General features: G+C 32.5%; 1 protein-coding gene across 1 annotated transcript; it reads right to left on the bottom strand.

The window, feature by feature from the left end:
* Positions 1 to 1,410: 1,410 nt before the first annotated feature.
* On the bottom strand, positions 1,411 to 19,737 carry LOC111050430 (protein Shroom2). Its single transcript, XM_039430157.1, has 4 exons — positions 19,611 to 19,737; positions 17,907 to 18,105; positions 7,303 to 7,572; positions 1,411 to 5,632 (listed from the first exon to the last, which is right to left on the bottom strand). The coding sequence occupies exons 1-4, from the start codon at positions 19,670 to 19,672 to the stop codon at positions 5,363 to 5,365; spliced, it is 801 nt and encodes a 266-aa protein (XP_039286091.1). The 5' UTR covers positions 19,673 to 19,737; the 3' UTR covers positions 1,411 to 5,362.
* Between the last annotated feature and the right edge of the window lie 175 nt (positions 19,738 to 19,912).

The following is a 19,912-nucleotide window of genomic DNA, read 5'->3' as shown; positions in this document are numbered from 1 at the left end:
TAGATATCCCATGATATAGGACGTTTATGTTTATTACTTTTTGTTATGTAACTTTTACTGTTATCTCAAGCCGATAGTCCACGTATTTCTCATATTGTGCCGTTCATACACTCTCATCCCAACAAAACAGTAAAAATCGACAATAATCGACAGTAATCGGCTTGAATTAACAGTAAAAGTTGCAACATAAACGCCCTATACCATGGGATATCTACTTACGCTATTGTTTCTCTATGGTATTGCTTTACGAAAAAAATTAAGGTAACCCAATTTCTAAATTTCTATACGTTTCAAGGTCCCCTGAGTCCAAAAAAGTGGTTTTTGGGTATTGGTCTGTATGTGTGTCTGTGTACACGATATCTCATCTCCCAATTAACGGAATGACTTGAAATTTGGAACTTAAGGATCCGACACAAACAATTTCAATCAAATGCAATTCAAGATGGCGGCTAAAATGGCGAAAATGTTGTTAAAAACAGGGTTTTTCGCGATTTTATCGAAAACAGCTCCAACGATTTTGATCAAATTTATACCTAATATAGTCATTGATAAGCTCTATCAACTGCCACAAGTCTCATATCTGTAAAAATTGCAGGAGCTCCGCCCCATCTATGCAAAGTTTGATTTTAGATTCCCAATTTTCAGGCTTCAGATAAAATTTAAACAAAAAAAATTCAAGTGGAAAAGATTGAGCATGAGAATCTCTGCAATTAATGTTCAGTAACATTTTCAATTAAAATTGAAAATAAGCTCGAAATTCGAGAAAATATGATTATTCAATTGCAAACTGTTGGCAACTTTTAATTCTATTAAATCATTCACTATGAAAATACCTCGTGTGTCTCCAGCGTTATTGTCCTGTCATCAGCTGACTCAGATCTTTGAATAGTAGACTTGAGATGCGCGTGGACACTAGCGTCAGGTGATCAATTTTCATAACGGCAAGGAAAGTTGTGTGAGTGCACCACACCAGATTTTTGTAATTATTGGTCCTGTTACTAGTCTAAGTGGAAAACCAAATTTTTCAATATTTTAATTAAGAAGTGCGATCGGAAAAGTTTGTTATAATACTGTATATATACGTAAAGTATATATATATCGGAAAAGTTTGTTATAATACTGTATAATACGGTAGTGTCATCGAGTCCTTGCTTCAGTATTTTCTCACCAAACATTATATAGCAAATAAAATTATCAACAAATTGTTTCTTACACATAAATATATCAACTGAATTTCGGTAAAACGTGAAATAGAAAGTTTTTCACATCGGAGTTCTGAATGGATCAATAATAATACGGTAATCATCTTTGAATAACGTTCAAATATTTTCCGTTGACTTGAGCGATATTTCGATGTTTTATCGTAGATTAATATAATTGAGTAAGGAAAATTGAATAATAAACTCGCAATTTTTCAATTGAAGAGCACCTTTATGCTTATCGAGTATTTACAAAATATTACACACATATGAAAATAAAATATCTAACAATGCTACAGTGTAGAAGTCAGCAACCGTGGTGTTGCCACTAAACATAAACTTGTTAGGTACAATTTTATTAATTACCTATACATTTCAAAACTTTACCAATCATCTTAAAATTACCAACAATCACATCGATCAATTAGAAACAATAATCATAATTACATAATTATACTGAAAACAATATTACAAAAACAAGATTTTCATTAAACTATGGCTGAATATATCCTGTTCACTAATCAACATCCTGTCCAGTGATTTTGAGTTTGAGTGGTAGAGAGGGCTGAAAAGTCCTAACTTCGCCCAATAAAGAAGTTTTTCATTTCAATTACACAACATTGCACAATGTATTAATATTGCAAGTATAAATTTGTGTTTTTCAGTAATAAACCCAAAATACGGTATGTAAAAATTTATCTACTTCTATTTCAAAATATGTCCTGTAAATCATTAGAGCTCCAATAAGTACTTCGTAGTTTGCTAGGAATGTTTGAGATATTATTACTTATGAAATAATAAGTGGAATAGTCGAGGTATGATCAGATAATTAATAAAATAGAATTATAGTACCTTTTAAAATTAATAAAACAATAATACAAATTGTAACGTAACTAGGCACTAGTTTCGGTGATCACACCATCGTCAGGTTATAAATTAATGTTTACTAATCATTTTATTATTATTATTTTATTAATTTTAAAGGGTACTATAATTCTATTTTATTGATACAAGAAAGTAGCCCTAAATTCATACATTTAAAAAATATGATCAGATAAATTTAATCTAAAGCTTTAGTTTCTAATTATCTGAATAATATATATATTTTCTATTCAAAATTTCTTCTGTTATTCATGAAACCATTCTTTTTTTAGCTATTATTAGAAAAATTCAAGAGTACTTTGAACAAACAAGTAGCAGCTAATAATTTTCGGTAATTAATCTGAAAATTAGGGATCTAAGCTAGAGATAAAATAACTACTATAAATTTAACACTGTTCGATTATTAGGTAGTAAATTTAACTTGTCGATTATTCAGATTTCTACTTTTTGGGCATCCTGTTCTCTAGTGGGTAGGCCTATATCAACGATTCTCCTTCCAGTTTCTGAAAATTCCTCTATAATTTTTACAACCAAACATTCCTTATGAAAAGAATGTTTGTGTATATTTAGCTCTCCAGTGCAACATCCGTCTTGGACATTTGAGACAATGCTTGGTGCGCAGTCATCAAATGATAAGAGGTGTTGCTACCATGAAAGATTAATTATTTTGCAAAAATTTATCAACAGCAAGAAAACTTTCTTCAACTGTTGAATCATCCCCGAGTCAACAGGAAGAAAGATGATCTTAAAAACAGAAATTGTGTTGGTGTTTATAGTTTTGAGCCTTGATAGGTTCTTATATTACCTTCTTCCACTAGGAAATATTATAATTCAGGGGATAAAAAGGGTGATTCTGATGCCAGGAATCTGTGTGAAATCTCAATGAAAGGACCAAGAACTAACTATTGGTGATGATTAAAGCCAAAAATATGGGTTTTTCGGAATTGAAAAGAAATTACTGATGCACTTATGCCAAAATATAAAAATATCACCTGGTAGTATGGAATAGTCTATTGTAGAAAATGGAAAGAAAATGTATTGATTATGTACTAGTATAATGATCCTGTCAATATTCAATTTTTAATAAATTCGTTTATTTATAGGGTGATGAGAAGGGACGTTGAGGTGAGGAAATCTAATAATTGGCAGGTTCGACCATAATATTGTAAATATGGTTTAAAAATAGTAAGGGTTATGAATAGAGAAGGAAGATTTATGTATATAAAATATTAAAATGCATACAGTAGAAAAAGCTAGTAAATTTAGTAGGATATCATATTATTTGAAAATAGTAAATTAGTATGAAGAACTGATGAATGTCGATTATTCGGGTACTTAATGGATCCATTGGGCTTTGTAATTGAAGTAAAAATTGTTGCAGAGATGTGGTGCATTGCTAATCAAATGAGAAATTGATTGAATTTCAAGAATAACAGAATTCTTTAAACTAATAACATATTTACTTTGATTTATAGCTAAAAGTTGATCATCAAGTTTGTATATCATCAGAGCTCTAGATTCAACAGTTGATTTCATCATTTTTTCCATGTATTTTCATTGAAAATGGGTTTATTTATTTCCAATTGATTACAAGTATACTTCAATGATTGAAGTTATCCTAGGTTAAAATAGAATCCTTTTTCCATTACAGTGAGACACATAGAGTATTGTCCATTTGATATTTGAATATTATTATCTATTTAGAATATGATTTATCACTATTATATTAGTACGTTAGGCCTATGTGATGGTTTATCAAGCTATTAGATCACTAACAATACACAAATAAAGTACCAAAACGGCCGGCCCTATTCACTTAGCATGGTACCTTAATAACACAGATACAGAAATAATACAAATAAACAATCTAGAAATTTTACAAACAATACATTTCATAACCAACAAGTCGCTAAAATTAATTAAGGTGCTATGAACAGTCATAAAAAAACAATATCATGGCAATAAATTGGCATGGACTAGTTAGAATGTTCCGAGGTATTTTTTTACTAACCTCATAATTATTGTTTCAGTACTGCCATTATTCAACTCATAAATAATTACAATAATTCATTTTTTGTGAAGAAATAAGAGAGATGTATTGAGAACATTGCAATTGGAACAATTTAAATAGAGGGTGTAGATAAATTTTAGCCTACTATTTCATAAGATTGTTCCACAAAGAGTAAGTAACGTTTACATATTAAAATAAATATCAATTTCAAAATTTTATGATACGCTACCTATATAATTTGATATAGGCCTATGTATGGGAGAAATCTTTATAAAACATGTTAGTATGTAATAGTTTAATTCGTTTACACACCATAAGTTAATGCTTGAAAATTTTTTTGATATGCTTGGAAAATGAATAAACCAAAAATTTCCTTGTCATCTAGTTTTTCTAAATACGGTGCCCCAATTACAATTTTCTCAATTTTCCTCCCTTTTTCCGAATTTACCACCTAATGATCATAGAATTGAAGAAAATAATTGAAAACGTTTGATCAATATTCTATTACACATTGCAAATTATGTTACAAATTAATAAGTTTTCGAAATAAAACATCTACTTATTAATTTTTGAATTGAATCTGAAACTCATAAGCACTCATGTAAGGTTTGATCTTTCTTTGCTTTAGTGGAGCTAGATGATTCAAACGCACTCCTCATGTAAGGAAATCACTGGAACTCACCCAATTATGTTGGTTTTTTATGCTTTCAAAATATGAAATATAATTTACTGAATGAAGCAACAGAAGACAAAAAGTGATAATGACTCGCTTTTCTCTGAAAAATGAACAGCATTAAAGTGCAAAAAATTCAATTACATTTCAACTTTAATATCAATAAAGTTAAAAATGAGTTGATTCCAATGCAATTCAATTTCATCGACTTTGCAAAATATGAAGAGCATGCCTAGTAGATTTAGCAGTATTACTATTAGAAGATAAAGGCTATATTTATATGATTTGATCTGTTTAGCTAATTCTGTAGCATTAGTAGAAAAAAGTTGGTGAACTATTCAAATCTCTTATCAAAGTTTTGTCATTCGAAAGGGAGAACAACAGTTCTCTATATTCAATGCTACCATATTGAAACTAACATAATTGGGGGAGTTTTCGTGTTTGTTTCAATTCGATATCCTTTCAACCATCAGAATGGAGGCCACAACTTCACAATAGATGCGAGAATTCCTCTCTCTTCAAGCGAGATAGCGATAAAACCAGACGCGATCGGTTGTCATAGGTTTCCCATTCAACATCTCCTGTTGTCAATCACAATCACCTAGCAGTAGTAGTCTCATTCAACATCTCTTTCAGGGCTGCCAACTGTTCTTCGCCAAGTTTGATTTTGTCGTCGATCTCCCGAGAGTCGATAAGGAGTTTGGCCTTCATGCCGATGAAGTGATCGTAGTCAGCATACTCGTCAGCTGACAGATACTTGTAGAGCATTGTTGAGACACTTCCACTGCGCCGGTCTATGCTCACTTTCAGCTGTTTCGCTTCCTCCAGCTGCGCGCGCAGCTTATCGCGTTTTTCTTCCAGAATTTTCTGCGAAAAAGAAGAAAAAACATCAGTTAATTGATAAAGACAAGAAAATTCGTAATCGAAAGTAGTTGCTACCTTGGCAATGAAACGTGCCGTTCTATCAACTGAGCCTTTCCACAAAGACCCTCAAACAATCAAAAATCAAACTTCTCAGGAAGTGGAAGTGCAAATCTTTAGTGAGAAAACATGAAAACCACTACCTCCATAAACAAAGCCGAAGTGCATTCGTGTGACGTCAGCACAGGTAGGGCTCCTACACCAATAAAAATTCATTGATTTCAGCTGATCTATATCAGCTAGTGTTTTTATTGGTGTAGGAGCCCTACCTGTGCTGACTTCACCAGAATGCACTATGGCTTTGTTTACGGAGGTAGTGGAGGAACCCAATACATAACCTATAAACTTGAGTGTTGATAGGAAATGACATTGGGTAATAAGGCAAGGCAGAACATCCAAGAGGATCTGAAACTTCTTCTCAGAAATTTTTCAATCACAAATCGTATCTTAGAATATTCTGAGAGCTTCAAATATTGTTCCTGTAAATGAAAAATGTATTTTTAAATACATAAATCTCATATTCATTTTCAATAAGTTACCAGGATGAATCAAGTGCCACTATTACCCAATGCAACAAGTCACTATAACTCATTCTCTCACCAAGGTCTATGGATAGAGGTCTTGACTCCAATGTAAATTTTGGAGAAAGACTCAATATGTCTATTCCATATTATGCTATTATATCAAATTTTGCTATTATGTTATTTTACTAGATTTATTCATACTAAAAGCACGTTAGCTGTTTATCAGCTCAGGCAGGACTTCCTAAATACCTCCAAGTATTTAGGAGGTCCTGGCTCAGGCAAACAGCAAGTAAGCAAACTTTTTAACAAGCAAAAAATGCCTGCGTGTCTTGACCTTTTATATACCTTGATTCTTACAAATGCTTCAAACAGATTATTATTATCCTAGAATATTTTGAGAATTCCAATCACTATCTTAATAAATTTATGAATATTTCTGATAAATTCAATATTAATTTATTTATGTGATTAAAATATATGAAATTCAAAGTTCACATTTCACAAAAGCTTTCATTCAACACATCTTCAGAAATATTTGAAGCATGAACTTTGTTGTTATTATCGAAATAAGAGTTGGATATTATTCAATTATCATCATATGAGTGGGTAAACTGTACTGTGTAATGAAATAAAATAATACAGTGAAATAATACACGATGTAATAGAAAGAAAGAAAGAGAATAAAAGCGTGATAAAGCAGCTTACAATAGAACAAACATAATAATATTGAAGGACAAAATGAATAAGATTAAATAACAATTGAAAAAAATGGAATACAATACAATGAAATTAGGTTAAACCAGAATAGAATAAATTAAATGGAATGGAAATAAATAAAATTGAAATGAAATACCGGTATTTGAAAATAAAAAGAGAATTAAATTAAAAATTAAAATAAAAGAATGAAACAAAATAGAATTGATGGAGAAAAATTAAAAAAAAAATAATAAAAATTTGAAAGGAAAATCGTTTAATCTGAGAATTTTTTCCTTTTGAAAAAAATTGAAATTTATTTAATTTAATTTGAATGTGCAGTTAATAAATTAATGGAGTACATTCAATTTAATTGAAATGTGTATCACTTTCACTGACCCTCTCGCAATGATTGTCCTCCATGCCAAGCAGTGCGTTCTCGGCGCGGGCCAATCGGCCACTAAGACCGAGCAGCAACTGTGTAATGTGGCCGACCTCCCTGATGTGTAGCCGCAACTTGGCCAGCTCGTGCGGCCTGGCGCCCGCAGCTGCGGTTCGCGCCGCAACCGCATCGCCCAGCGTCTCGTTGAGTGCCGTCTCCTCCACAACCGCTACCGCCTCCTCCCGCAGCACAGCCAGCTTGCGGCTCAGTCGGCACATCAGCTCCTCCTGGCGGACAAAGCATACATTAACAAGGTGCTAACAAAGGAAGAGAACACCTCGGTGAGCACTTTTTCATATCAGGATAGTTAACGCTACGTCTGGATTTGACGTCATCGTTCAACGAATACTAATCTATCAACATGTATATTGATTATTTATATCGATGTATCGATTTTTTCATTATTACAACCAACAATCAATATAACTTATATGTTTCTGTATGTATAAGCTTATTAGCTATCTATAACCGCGTTAATAATGCTATTCACCAATACTCTACAAGAATTTGAAGACAAACTAAGTGCACACGAAGTGGAAACAAAATGCAAATATAATCAGCTTCAATCTGAACTAATTTTTTGTGTTTGTCAAATCTTAAACTTTCAATTTTTTTCACAAAATATGTGAGTTATTTTCTTGCATTTAAATTTGAACAAAATAGGCTCACATGTTCATCGACATCGAGATGTAGTCAACAGTTACTAGCTTGGAGCAGAGGCAGAGATGTAAAATTTGAGGTTTACTTTGCTAAATAATTTTAGTAATTTTTGTCTTTGAAAGTTCAGGAGTTCTAAATCAGGACTGAAGTACCTTTTCCTTAAGTTAAAAATGGTCAAATGCAATCAAATAAATCTGAACAATTAATTATAATAATACCAAGAACAAATCGATACAACCATAATCAATACATATCTCGATAGATTAGTATTCGTTGAACGATGACGTCAAACCCAGACGTACCGTAAACTATCATGATATGAAAAAGTGCTCACCGAACACCTCGAGGCGGGATATCAACACCCCCTAACGGTCAAAACACAGATTAATAGGTGCTAATAGAGAGGACTAAAGTCTGTATGAAATAAGTTGAGACTTGGCCCTCCATCCGAAGAAATAACAGCGTTGCCAATTTTTGTGAAATTGCAACTTTCTCAAATTTCTAATTAAACGAATTTTATTTGAAATAACATCTTTTACGACATACAATAAATTCTGAGACAAGTGATATTTCAAAGAAAACCATATTTTCGCAATGTTTTCAAAAACATTTTTATCTTCTTCTTTATCCTTTATCCTGAAACTTTTTTATCACTTCTGGAATATCGGGGATGATATTCTGCATACAATTATGTGGTTGAATGAAAAATTTGCAAGTTTACACAATTTGGTAACGAAATCATTTTCTCGGATGGAGGGCAAAGTCTCAACTTATTTTATACATACTATTGTAGGATATGAGATTGTAGCGATGGTAATTCTATTTTGACGTATGATGTTATCATCATATTAAAGTAATCATGTGATTAATTCAAAAAGCAACATCGGTAATTAAATAAATAAACAAGTTAGTTTTTACGAGAAAAGCTCAATTTATAGATCAAGAAAATGTAAAATGTGAATGTGTGAAACTAATAAAAGTTATTGATTCTAACAGGATATTGATTTATAGAATAATATCCTACACTATAATAGGTGGAAATCGAGCTTGATAGAGAACATACGGATACGGAATATCAGCTACTTCTGAGGCCCCTTTCGCAAATTACATTACATTGAAAAGGAAAAACATGTTGGTTTAGGATATAACATGGAATAGTATAGATTCCCCGCTTCAATGAATTGTCCGTGTGAGAAGCTAAAACGAGATGCGATAATAATTTCATCAACAATGTAAATTATAAGCACAATAAAATAAATAGCTATCTATTCCATTTATACCCACGCACAAGCCTAAGAGCTTATGTGGGAATCACCCTTAGTATTTATTGAAAATCACAAATTATAATATTCAATAATGTGATAGATAGTAGAGAACTTCTGGAATAGCCCAAGAATGTAATGAGTTGCAGAGGAAAGAGATGCCTGCTCCACTAAAAGGAATAAAAAAGTTGACACTATGAATCACAGTACTATAAAAGTCATTGGAAAAACGTATATTGTAACTCACATTATTAAAAAAAATTCATTTGTTACTGTACGGAACATTTGGAGAAAGCAACAGAACAAATGTTGTGTTGTATTTTGTGGAGTTTTTACTAAAAAAGCGTGGGAGATTTCAATAGAAACATAAATAACAATAACTAATTTTATTCAGCCCATCATACAATGAATGTAACATTGGATAGTCAATTACAATATATTAATATACAGTAAAACTCTATAGTGAAATTCACGTTATAAAGTCAGTGAAGAATTGTTGACATTTTTCTTTTCCCTTCTATAGTTTCAGGTTACCTAGTAAATCTGATATTAATTGTTGACTCTTGCTAATAATAATAGACTTTAATATAATAATAATAATAATAATAATATAATAATAATAATAATATAATAATAATAATAATAATAATAATCAAATATAATATTTTATTCATCAAAAAGTATATTATTTCTTCATGATTTAATCATACATTTTCATAATTTAGATTAATTATTTTGGTGTAGTGAGATTCACGTGATAAAGTCGTGTTGTCAATGATTTTTCCAACGCTTTCTATACGATACTGTATCAGATATATGTGAATCAAGATATTACAGTACAGTATATCTGATGTATTATTAAGTGTTGTTTCTTCTGAATAATTATCAAATATATTTTATTCGTCGAAAAAATATATGTTGTCATGATTTAATAACATTTCATAATTGAGATTGGTGAATTATTAACGATTTGGCATCAGGGCTAAGGATAGAGCTCTGTTTGAGACCAAGGAAAGTTTGTGTAATCCCATATTTACATTGTACTCATCTGTCGTCTATTGTTGGATCTATCATGTCCTGTCATGAGGATGGAGCTGGACACCAATTTAATGCTGAGATCTATTTCCATCCATATCCAATGGATCTATATCCACCAGTCTTACAGTAGCGCTCGTAGAGTAAACATCTTAGTAGTTTAGTTTCACCGTAGTGATAGTTTTCAAAACAATCATCGTTCATCAATAAGTGGGTCACTGGAACATAACAGCAGCTATCTTCATACGTCATCGTCGTCGGATAGATGAGGTCACCAACCAAACCACCGGATGGACTGATCCCGCAATTCGAGGAGGAGGAAGAAGAGGATAACTTTCCAGGGAACCAAGGACTCAAAGTACGAGAACAACCAGGTAAAATGGAAACTGTTGAACAATTATTGCTGAGTGAATTCAACTCAGACATAATGAACATGAAGAGTATCTCTTCGGAATTCAAGGAATGGGCTTCGTCAGAATTTAAAAAAAACAAGGTTTCCAGAGCCGAATATGATAATTTCTTAGAATTAGTTCAAAAATTAGCATTGGTAATCGTGAAAGTAGAAACGAGAGCAGTTACTATTAGCCAAATAAGTGATACTTTAGGGCATCCGAAAATTCATGACTCATTACAGGACATAAGCAAATCTGTTCAGGAAATTAAAAATAAAGACAGGCCTATTACTTACGCAGACATGATACAACTACCGAAAAAAGCTACTTCAAGCGATCCCCAGTCCAATAATCAAGTCAGGAAAATCCTTCCAAAAGAACAGGTAGTCTTAATTAAACCCTCAAATTCCACCGGTAATGAGAAACAAGACAGTGAAAAAATAAAAGGAACACTGAAAACCAACATCGCGAGAAAGGATAACATTAAAATAAAAAAGACAGTACCCGTTAGAGGAGGAGGTTTACTCATTGTTCTGGATTCTCTAGAGGACAAAAAGAAATTATTGAAGAATAAAGCTGTGAATAATGATCAAATCAAGATAACTGAGCCCCAAAATAAAAAACCCAGGATAATTGTTTATGATGTTCCATCTGATCTCACTAACAAAGAGGTAACTGAAGAAATATATAACAAAAATTTTGTCAATTCAGGAATAGAAAAACAAAAATTTGAAGAAGGTTGCAAGCCATCATTCAAATTAGGGCCGAAAAACAAGGATTCCGTGCATTGGGTAGTAGAATGTGAACCCGAAATTAGGAAAGCAATAATTAATAAGAAAAAATATTTATAGATATGACATCATGTAGAGTTAATGATTATCATGCAGTGCAAAGGTGCTATAAATGTCAAGTCTATGGGCACATCACAAAACATTGTAAAAAGGAAGAAGATATCTGTGGTCATTGCTCCATCACAGGGCACAACATCAAAACCTGCCCTTCAATCGATAAACCTCCAGTATGTTTTAACTGCAAAAGAGCTGATAAACCCTCAGACCACAAAGTAAACTATCTAAAGTGTCCCAGCTATGTGAAAGCATTGCAACAATCAATTGATCGAACAAATTATGGAAGTGCTTAAAAAGATTAAAAATAGAATTTCCAGCTCAAAATCATCAAATAAATTCACAGCATCAAATATAAAAATAGATATTCAAGATTTCCTATCATCTATTAAAAAAACAGAATTAATAAAACAGTCAGCGAAAAGTAGGACGTCTTTGATTTTCAGCTTTGGTCAATATACAGATTTTAATTTATCATTAGCTCGCTGGAATAAAAATTGTTTACGTATTTCAGAAGGCGTTGCACATTCAATCAAGAAGAAAACGCTGAGTCAAGATGAATACAATAGCTTACCTACTGTTTATTTACGGAACGTAAATAATAGCTCAATTCGTTTTCATCTTGTTAAAAATTCATTGACATTGATATTAGCGCAAAATAATAACAATGAGGCTCAATTAGGTATCCGTGACCTCTTACTGGTAATAGACGAATATGCATCGATAAATAAATACAACATTACGATTGGAATAGATTCTTTTGATATTGACTCCGAGTTTACATGCTTGGACATTTTAAGTTTAGTAATTAAAACTAAAAACCTGAATTATGTATTCTATTACAGAGGAATAAACAATCTAAAGTTCTTGGATATACCACATGAAAACGATGGCTCTGAAGATTGTCCAAAAGGATACCTACCGTATGATTCTATTCTTTATGCTTATTTGAACAGTATGATAGAACTCAGGAACTTTATTCAACAGTATGATGTTCTGAATGCGGATTTATATAGGGGAGTACTATCATCACTGAATAGTAATATCTCTTCTTCAGCAGCATGTATTCAAGAGATAAGGCGAAACGAGATGAACATCTACGACAATCGACTTAAGACTTTCCTGTGGCCGACATCCACTACATATCGAATGGGCTTCTGTTTAGAAAATGAAGGAAAATACGTACCCTACAATGAAACAACAAAGTCATTCTTAACTAAGGAAAAGTATATTCTAGTCAGTAGAGACACCCAAATCATGCTGAATGCTGAGCTGCTGAAGAATATTCTAAAAGTTGACATCACAAATTGTAAGATGCCAAAAATAACTTGGATGGATGGAGTTCCAGGGTGTGGTAAAACTCACTTTATCCTTCAGCAACATACACCAGGTAAAGATCTCATTTTGTGTCAGACAAGAGCTGGAATAAATGAAATTAGGCAAGAGGTGAATAGAATTCACAAAAATAAATATGAAAGAATAATTAAACAGGATTATAGAACAGTTTCATCTTTTATAATAAACGGATCAAAAAAGCAGTACAAACGTGTTTTCATAGATGAAGCAGTATTAATGCATGCAGGTTTCGTGGGATTTGTCTCATCTCTCGCTGGTGCTTCTGAGATTATTCTGCTAGGAGATTCAAACCAAATACCTTACATAGAGAGAAGTAAATTAACAGCTGAATGGTCACACATTTCATCTCTCTGTGAGAAGAGAATCCATCAAACAGTAACTAGAAGGTGTCCAATAGACGTCTGCTACATCCTTTCCAGCTACTACCAGGACATTAGTACGAAAAATGAGGTCCTGTTATCCGTCAGACCTCCAATAACAAATGGAGAACTTGGACCACTTGAACCTAACACTCTGATTCTTACATTCACTCAGCTCGAGAAGAAAACAGTGCTAGAAGAGCTGCAATCAAAACTTCACCCTTCAGTTAAAGTCCATACAATTCATGAAGCACAGGGCTTAACTCACAAGAATGTAGTTCTGATAAGGAACAATAAAAAACAACTTGGAATATATAACAGCACACAACATGTAATAGTAGCAATGAGCAGACACACACAAACCTTCAGATATATCACAACAGGGCAAGAAGATTTAGTGCTGACCCTAATTCGAAAACTAAAGGATGTTAGTGAAGAGTTTCTCTTAAGCTGGAATGAAAGAAACATGGAAGGGATTAATGAGAGTTTAAATAATGAGTAACAACAACTTATCAAATTTGCTCAGCTTCGAGGATCTTGATTATTTTGAAGAAATAAACGATGAAGTGATCAACAACAGTCAACAACTTTGTGCAGCATTGAGTTCTTGTGATTTGAGCATCTTCTGTCTCAATATAAGGAGTATCAGAAGAAATTTTGATGAGCTGATGATTCAATTGTGCGACATTAATTTTTCTTTTGATGTTATTATTCTAACCGAATGCTGGATTAGGACTGAATTTGTACTCCAGTCCATTCGAGGATATGATGTATTTTCCACCATAAACAACCCATTACAAAATGATGGTGTAGTTGTTTATGTTAAAGATAGTATAAATGTACAATGTGTTGAGCTACATATTAACCAGGCAAATGTCCTACATATTCGGTTGGATGCAGCAGACAAAAAGTGGAACATCCTTGCAATATACAGATCACCGTCCTTCAATGATATTACAGATTTCCTGAGTGACTTGGAATCGATCCTGAATGAATTAAGAGGGCAACAAGTCATATGTGCCGGAGACATGAATATTAACACCCTTCAAATTCGTCCACATCATCAATTGAATGACTACTGCGATCTTCTAAGCGAGCATGGGCTCAGACTCTGCATTAAACAAGCAACCAGAACTACAACAGAAACTGCTTCTTGCATAGATCACATTGCTACCAACTCCAGAGATAATCTTTTTCCAATCATTTATGAATCAACAATAACTGACCACTTCACCACAATTCTAGGAGTGCAACATATTTCGAGAAATAGTGCAAATGAAACTGGAACACATGAAATAAACGAGAAAATAGACATTAATAGCTTGAAGAATGAACTACTGAATGAGGAGTGGATTCATGTTTTAGAAGATAATAATCCAGATACATCTTATGACACCTTCTTATCAACTCTGAGACAACATATACAAAATAATATCAAGCAGCATCGGCGGCAGAAGAAGTACAAACCCATCAAACCATGGATCACCAGAGGTATAGTAGCAGCAATAAGAACCAGAAATCTTCTCAACAAAAAAGAAAGGAAGACCCAAACAACATTAACTTAACCAACTTCTATCGTCGGTATAGGAATACACTCACAGCTTTAATTCATGAAACAAAGGACCAATACTATAGAGAGAAATTGTATGAAGCTGGAAAGGATAATAAAAAAATGTGGAAAGTAATCAAAGATGCTACTGACTCTAAATCAAAAACAAAAATGAAATTGAATGCTATTAAAATAGATGATAGGATTTTCAATCTAAAGGAAAATCCAGAAACTGTGCTCAACCACATGAATAACTTTTTCACAAATGTAGGTGAAGAAATGGCGGAGACAATAATAGATTCCTTAAGAAAACCACTAGACCAAATCATATCCCAATATAAACCTGTTACAAGAACTCTACACTCCATCTACTTTCACCCAGTAACTGAAGATGAGCTTCTTGAAGCTATTAGTAGTTTGCGAAATGACAGTGCTCCAGGACTTGATGGAATCAATAATAGAACATTGAAGTCGATAAAAAATGTAATTGTAAAACCATTAATTCACATATTTAATTTAAGTCTGTCAAAAGGAATTTTTCCAAAAGCTATGAAAGAGACATGTGTTAGACCATTACATAAAGGAGGCGACAAAACAAATGCCACCAATTACAGGCCTATTTCACTTATAAGCAATATTTCTAAGATTTTGGAAAAACTGGTAAAGAAACGTCTTGTGAATTACATGGAAAAAAACAACTTACTATCTAGGAATCAATTTGGTTTTCGTGAGGGGAGGAGTACAGAAGATGCGGTATTAGAATTGTCAAATTTTGTCACAGATAAGCTAGAAAATAACAAAAAATGTGCAGCAGTGTTCCTGGACCTAGCAAAAGCTTTTGACACTGTTAATCACAGTTTGCTGCTGAAGAAATTAGAAGCCATGGGAATTAGAGGAGTTCCTCTAGCATGGTTTAGATCATACCTCTGTGACCGGCGTCAAAAAGTCAAAGTTGAAGAACATCTCAGTTCAGAGGGAACGATGAAGTTTGGGATTCCCCAAGGAACAGTTCTTGGGCCAATTCTGTATTTGGCATATGCAAATGAGCTATGTTCAATTAAGATAAGAGGAAGAGTAATAGCTTTTGCTGATGATACGTGTATACTATTTGAAGGAAACACCTGGGAGGAAGTTTTTAATCTGGCACAGGAAGAATTGATCAAAGTCGATAAATGGTTAAGAGAAAATTTGCTTACAGTAAATGCAACAAAAACGAAATTTTTAGCCTTTTCTCTGACAGAACGGACGAGACCACCGGATTCTTCAATAATCCTGCATCACTGTGGAAGCACCAACAACCCGTGTGATTGCCCTTCAATTCAACAAGTCAATGAAATAAAATATTTAGGAACAATAGTGGACAACAAATTCAAATGGGACAAGCACATTAATCTATCAATTACCCGGATCAGGAAGCTTCTCTACAAATTCTATCAACTCCGTAAAATCCTCAACTATGAGACATTAAAAACTGTTTATTTTTCTTTAGTGCAATCAATTTTAAGATACGTCATAATTATCTGGGGAGCTACGAATTTTACACATGTTGAACCTCTCTATAAACTTCAAAAACGAATACTAAAAATAATAGGCTTCAAGGAGAATCAATTCCCCACGAACATTCTTTTCAAGGACAGTAAAGTACTGAGTGTAAGACAACTCTACATCCAGGCTATCATCACGCGAATGAGGAGAAACAACGAACACATAAGACTGGCAGATCATAACCATCAAACAAGGCAGAGAAACACGTATTCAATAGTACCAAGGATGAACACTACATTTGGGCAAAGAAACTACACATATTTGGGACCAAAAATTTATAATTCAATACCAAGTTACATTAGGGAAGAATTCAATAGACACAGGTTCAAGAAAAGTTTATTTTCCTGGTTGGTTGATATTGGAGTGGAAAATTGTGAAAATTTAGTTAGACTGTAAATATTGAAACTATTTATTCTTCATTCCACTCTTTACTGTTTTTCATTTTTCTAAAAATAACCTTTCTTATTATTATCCTTAATAGAACATTAATATTTATTTACTAATTCCATAATTTTGTTTGTTTGTATTATACATTTTTACTAATTTTATTATAAAAAACTTTAATCCCATATCAGTGAATGAAGTTTGTAAATAGTAATTATTACACGCAATAAGCAACTAATTACTTATACCCCAACACATATAATTTATAGTGGGGTGTATATTTATTCATTGAAATTATCATTTATTCATTGTTGAAACACCGCTGATTTATGTAGTTATATTACAATACTATATTATCAATATTCTAATGTTGCATTCAATCTTCATTGTAATTAATAAGTTTTCATAATATGTGAAATTTGCTGCATAATTGGCTGTTGTACTGTAATTTATTTTAGATTCGTGTATGAACCAGAATGTATTGTAACTTACTTGAAAACTTACTTGAATTTAAGAGCAAAAAGTAGGTACAAAAATACGCGGGAAGTGGTAAAAATTCACAATGAATCAATTGATGGTGATGAATCTACATGCATTGAATAAGAAGCAATAAATCAGTCAAATACAGAAGTGATGCAATGTACTTGTTGACTACTTGTTAATAATAATAATAGACTCTATATAAAATCTAATATTTTATTCGCCAAAGAAGTGTATTTTTTCACGGAAATGCTAGATCCAACAATACTGATGACAGATGAACATTAGGATAGAATATTTGCTTTAATAGAAACAATATGAAAACTTGTAGTATTCTTAATTATTTAAATAGCACAACTAATAAAGAGTACTACAAGTTTTCATATTGTTGCTATTAATTGTAAAAAAGTAGCCCATTCAAGTGAAATGTTTTTATAATATTTGCTTTGTCTAATGGCAGACGAGAATAACGATCCAATGTTGATCAGGTGCTTATTTTATAACGTGAAACTCACCAAAGATCATAATAGTATTTCAATTTAGTCTACAAATGATTTGGCAAAGTGGGACTGCAAAAGGATAGCGCTTTGTCAAACGATAGACAAGAACAGCAACACATTTTAATCAAATACTGCCATTCTAGCGTGGACCTCACTAAAGAACATTTTCGAAGTGGGATTGTTGGTGAGTTTACCTTTTTCTGGTACAAGTTGTCGTTGGGCCCAATAGTGGAGTGTGGCTGGTTGTTGCAGAGCGCCAGCAGACGGGCCTTGCACTCGGACGTCGTGAAGTAGGCCGAATTCGCCGACAGATTTTGCGCCGATTCCGCCACCGATTCTCCGCCACTCTGCTCTTTCACCTTTCCAGACGTCTCCGAGCTGCTTTCACAGTTGCTGCCACAATCAATCAATTCAACAATCAATCAATCAGTCAAATCTAACAATCTATTGTTACTGTTGTTAGAATAACAATAACTATTGTTACAGTTGCTGCCACAATCAATCTATCAGTCAATTAATCAATTCAAATAAAATCAAAAAATCAATCAATTTATCAAGAAATAAAAAATCAAACCATCACTCAATGAATCAAACAATAAACCAAACGATATACAATGTTCCGACATAGCTCATTGTCTATCAACAATAGAAACTTTGCAAAAAAAGAAAAGATCCGTAGCCGCATTGACTGGCAAAATCATTTTTCAAAAACAAGGGATTTCATTCTTTTCAGCCGTGATTTTCAGACTTTCCTTCGTCAAAATATAATGATGATTCCTCTACTGATTTATTTCAATACATTTATGTGAGATACCGTACATCGAAATTAATTTCAAATTAAACAAAATACTGAACATGATATAAGATGAAATAGAATGTAATTATTTATTTGAGTTGAGAAGAGGGGTGATAAAATGAAATAAGGATGGAGTTTGATATTAAAATTTAACAAAATTAGGAAAACATAATCTATCAAAAGTAAATATGGACAGAAAACGAGAAAACATAAAAAATGGCTGCATAAACACAAGCTGAAAGTTCTAAAATTTAGCATAATAATTTAGGATGTCCATGTAATTTGATGAGAAACAATTTTAGACCGTGATAAGAGCATGAATGTGTTTGTATGGATTTTTTATTTGCTTATTGTTTTAATATTTTTATATTGATTGCTAGAATCCATATTTAGCTGTAATCAACTGCTAGAAGCACTAAAAGCTGCTATAAAAAAGTTTATAGGTGACCATACACTCACCGTATTAAAGTTATAGTTCCACTATTGGAGCCAAAATCTATAGGCAAAATTCAATAGGGAGAGCAAAATTCTCGTTTTGTAAAAATTCAAATAGGTCAATGAAAGCGAAATATTGTAACCAATGCATACTTCATATTGAATACATTTCAATAGTAAAATAATTACTTATCATCCCAATTTATTCATAATAAGATATCAATTTTGAGAGATCCATCAAGAAGAATTATGGAATTCTAATATGATTATGTCAGTTGAAACTATATTTATTTAATAATAAAATTACTTATCATCCCAATTTATTCATAATAAGATATCAATTGTGAGAGATCCATCAAGAATTATGGAATTCTAATATGATTATGTCAGTTGAAACAATGTTTATTTAATAATATAATTACTTATCATCCCAATTTATTCATAATAAGTTATCAATTTTGAGATATCCATAATGATTTATGAAATTCTAATACGATTATGTCAGTTGAGAACAATAATTTATTTGACTGCAATGTTACTTCAGTATAGTATTCGAATACACCAAATTTCACCTCGATTCAATGAATTAAATACCAACAATTAATTTAAACTGTAAATGCAATAATAATATAATTACATAAAATAAGTCACAGTTACAACTACATACCACTCAATGTTGAACAATGAAGACACCCTACACTTTGAATAAACGCGCTGAAAGCCAAACATTCGGTAAACATCACTTCAAACTTCTCGCTTCAATGACTCACACTCAACTGACTCGGCCTGTTCGTTAATAAGGCTTGGAAGGTTCTCTTGCCAACTCAATTCATAATATATACTACACAAAGATGTACTATAGATGTAGAAAACTCAAGATATATCTCTAACGAACATATCTTTGCAAAACATGAGACATATACACACAGGTGTCAATAGATATGAACTTCATGTTAAACTCTGTCATGT

Source organism: Nilaparvata lugens, chromosome 6 (assembly GCF_014356525.2).
Source record: "Nilaparvata lugens isolate BPH chromosome 6, ASM1435652v1, whole genome shotgun sequence".
Classification (NCBI taxonomy): Eukaryota; Metazoa; Arthropoda; class Insecta; order Hemiptera; family Delphacidae; genus Nilaparvata; species Nilaparvata lugens.
This window is presented reverse-complemented; position numbering and strand designations above follow the sequence as displayed.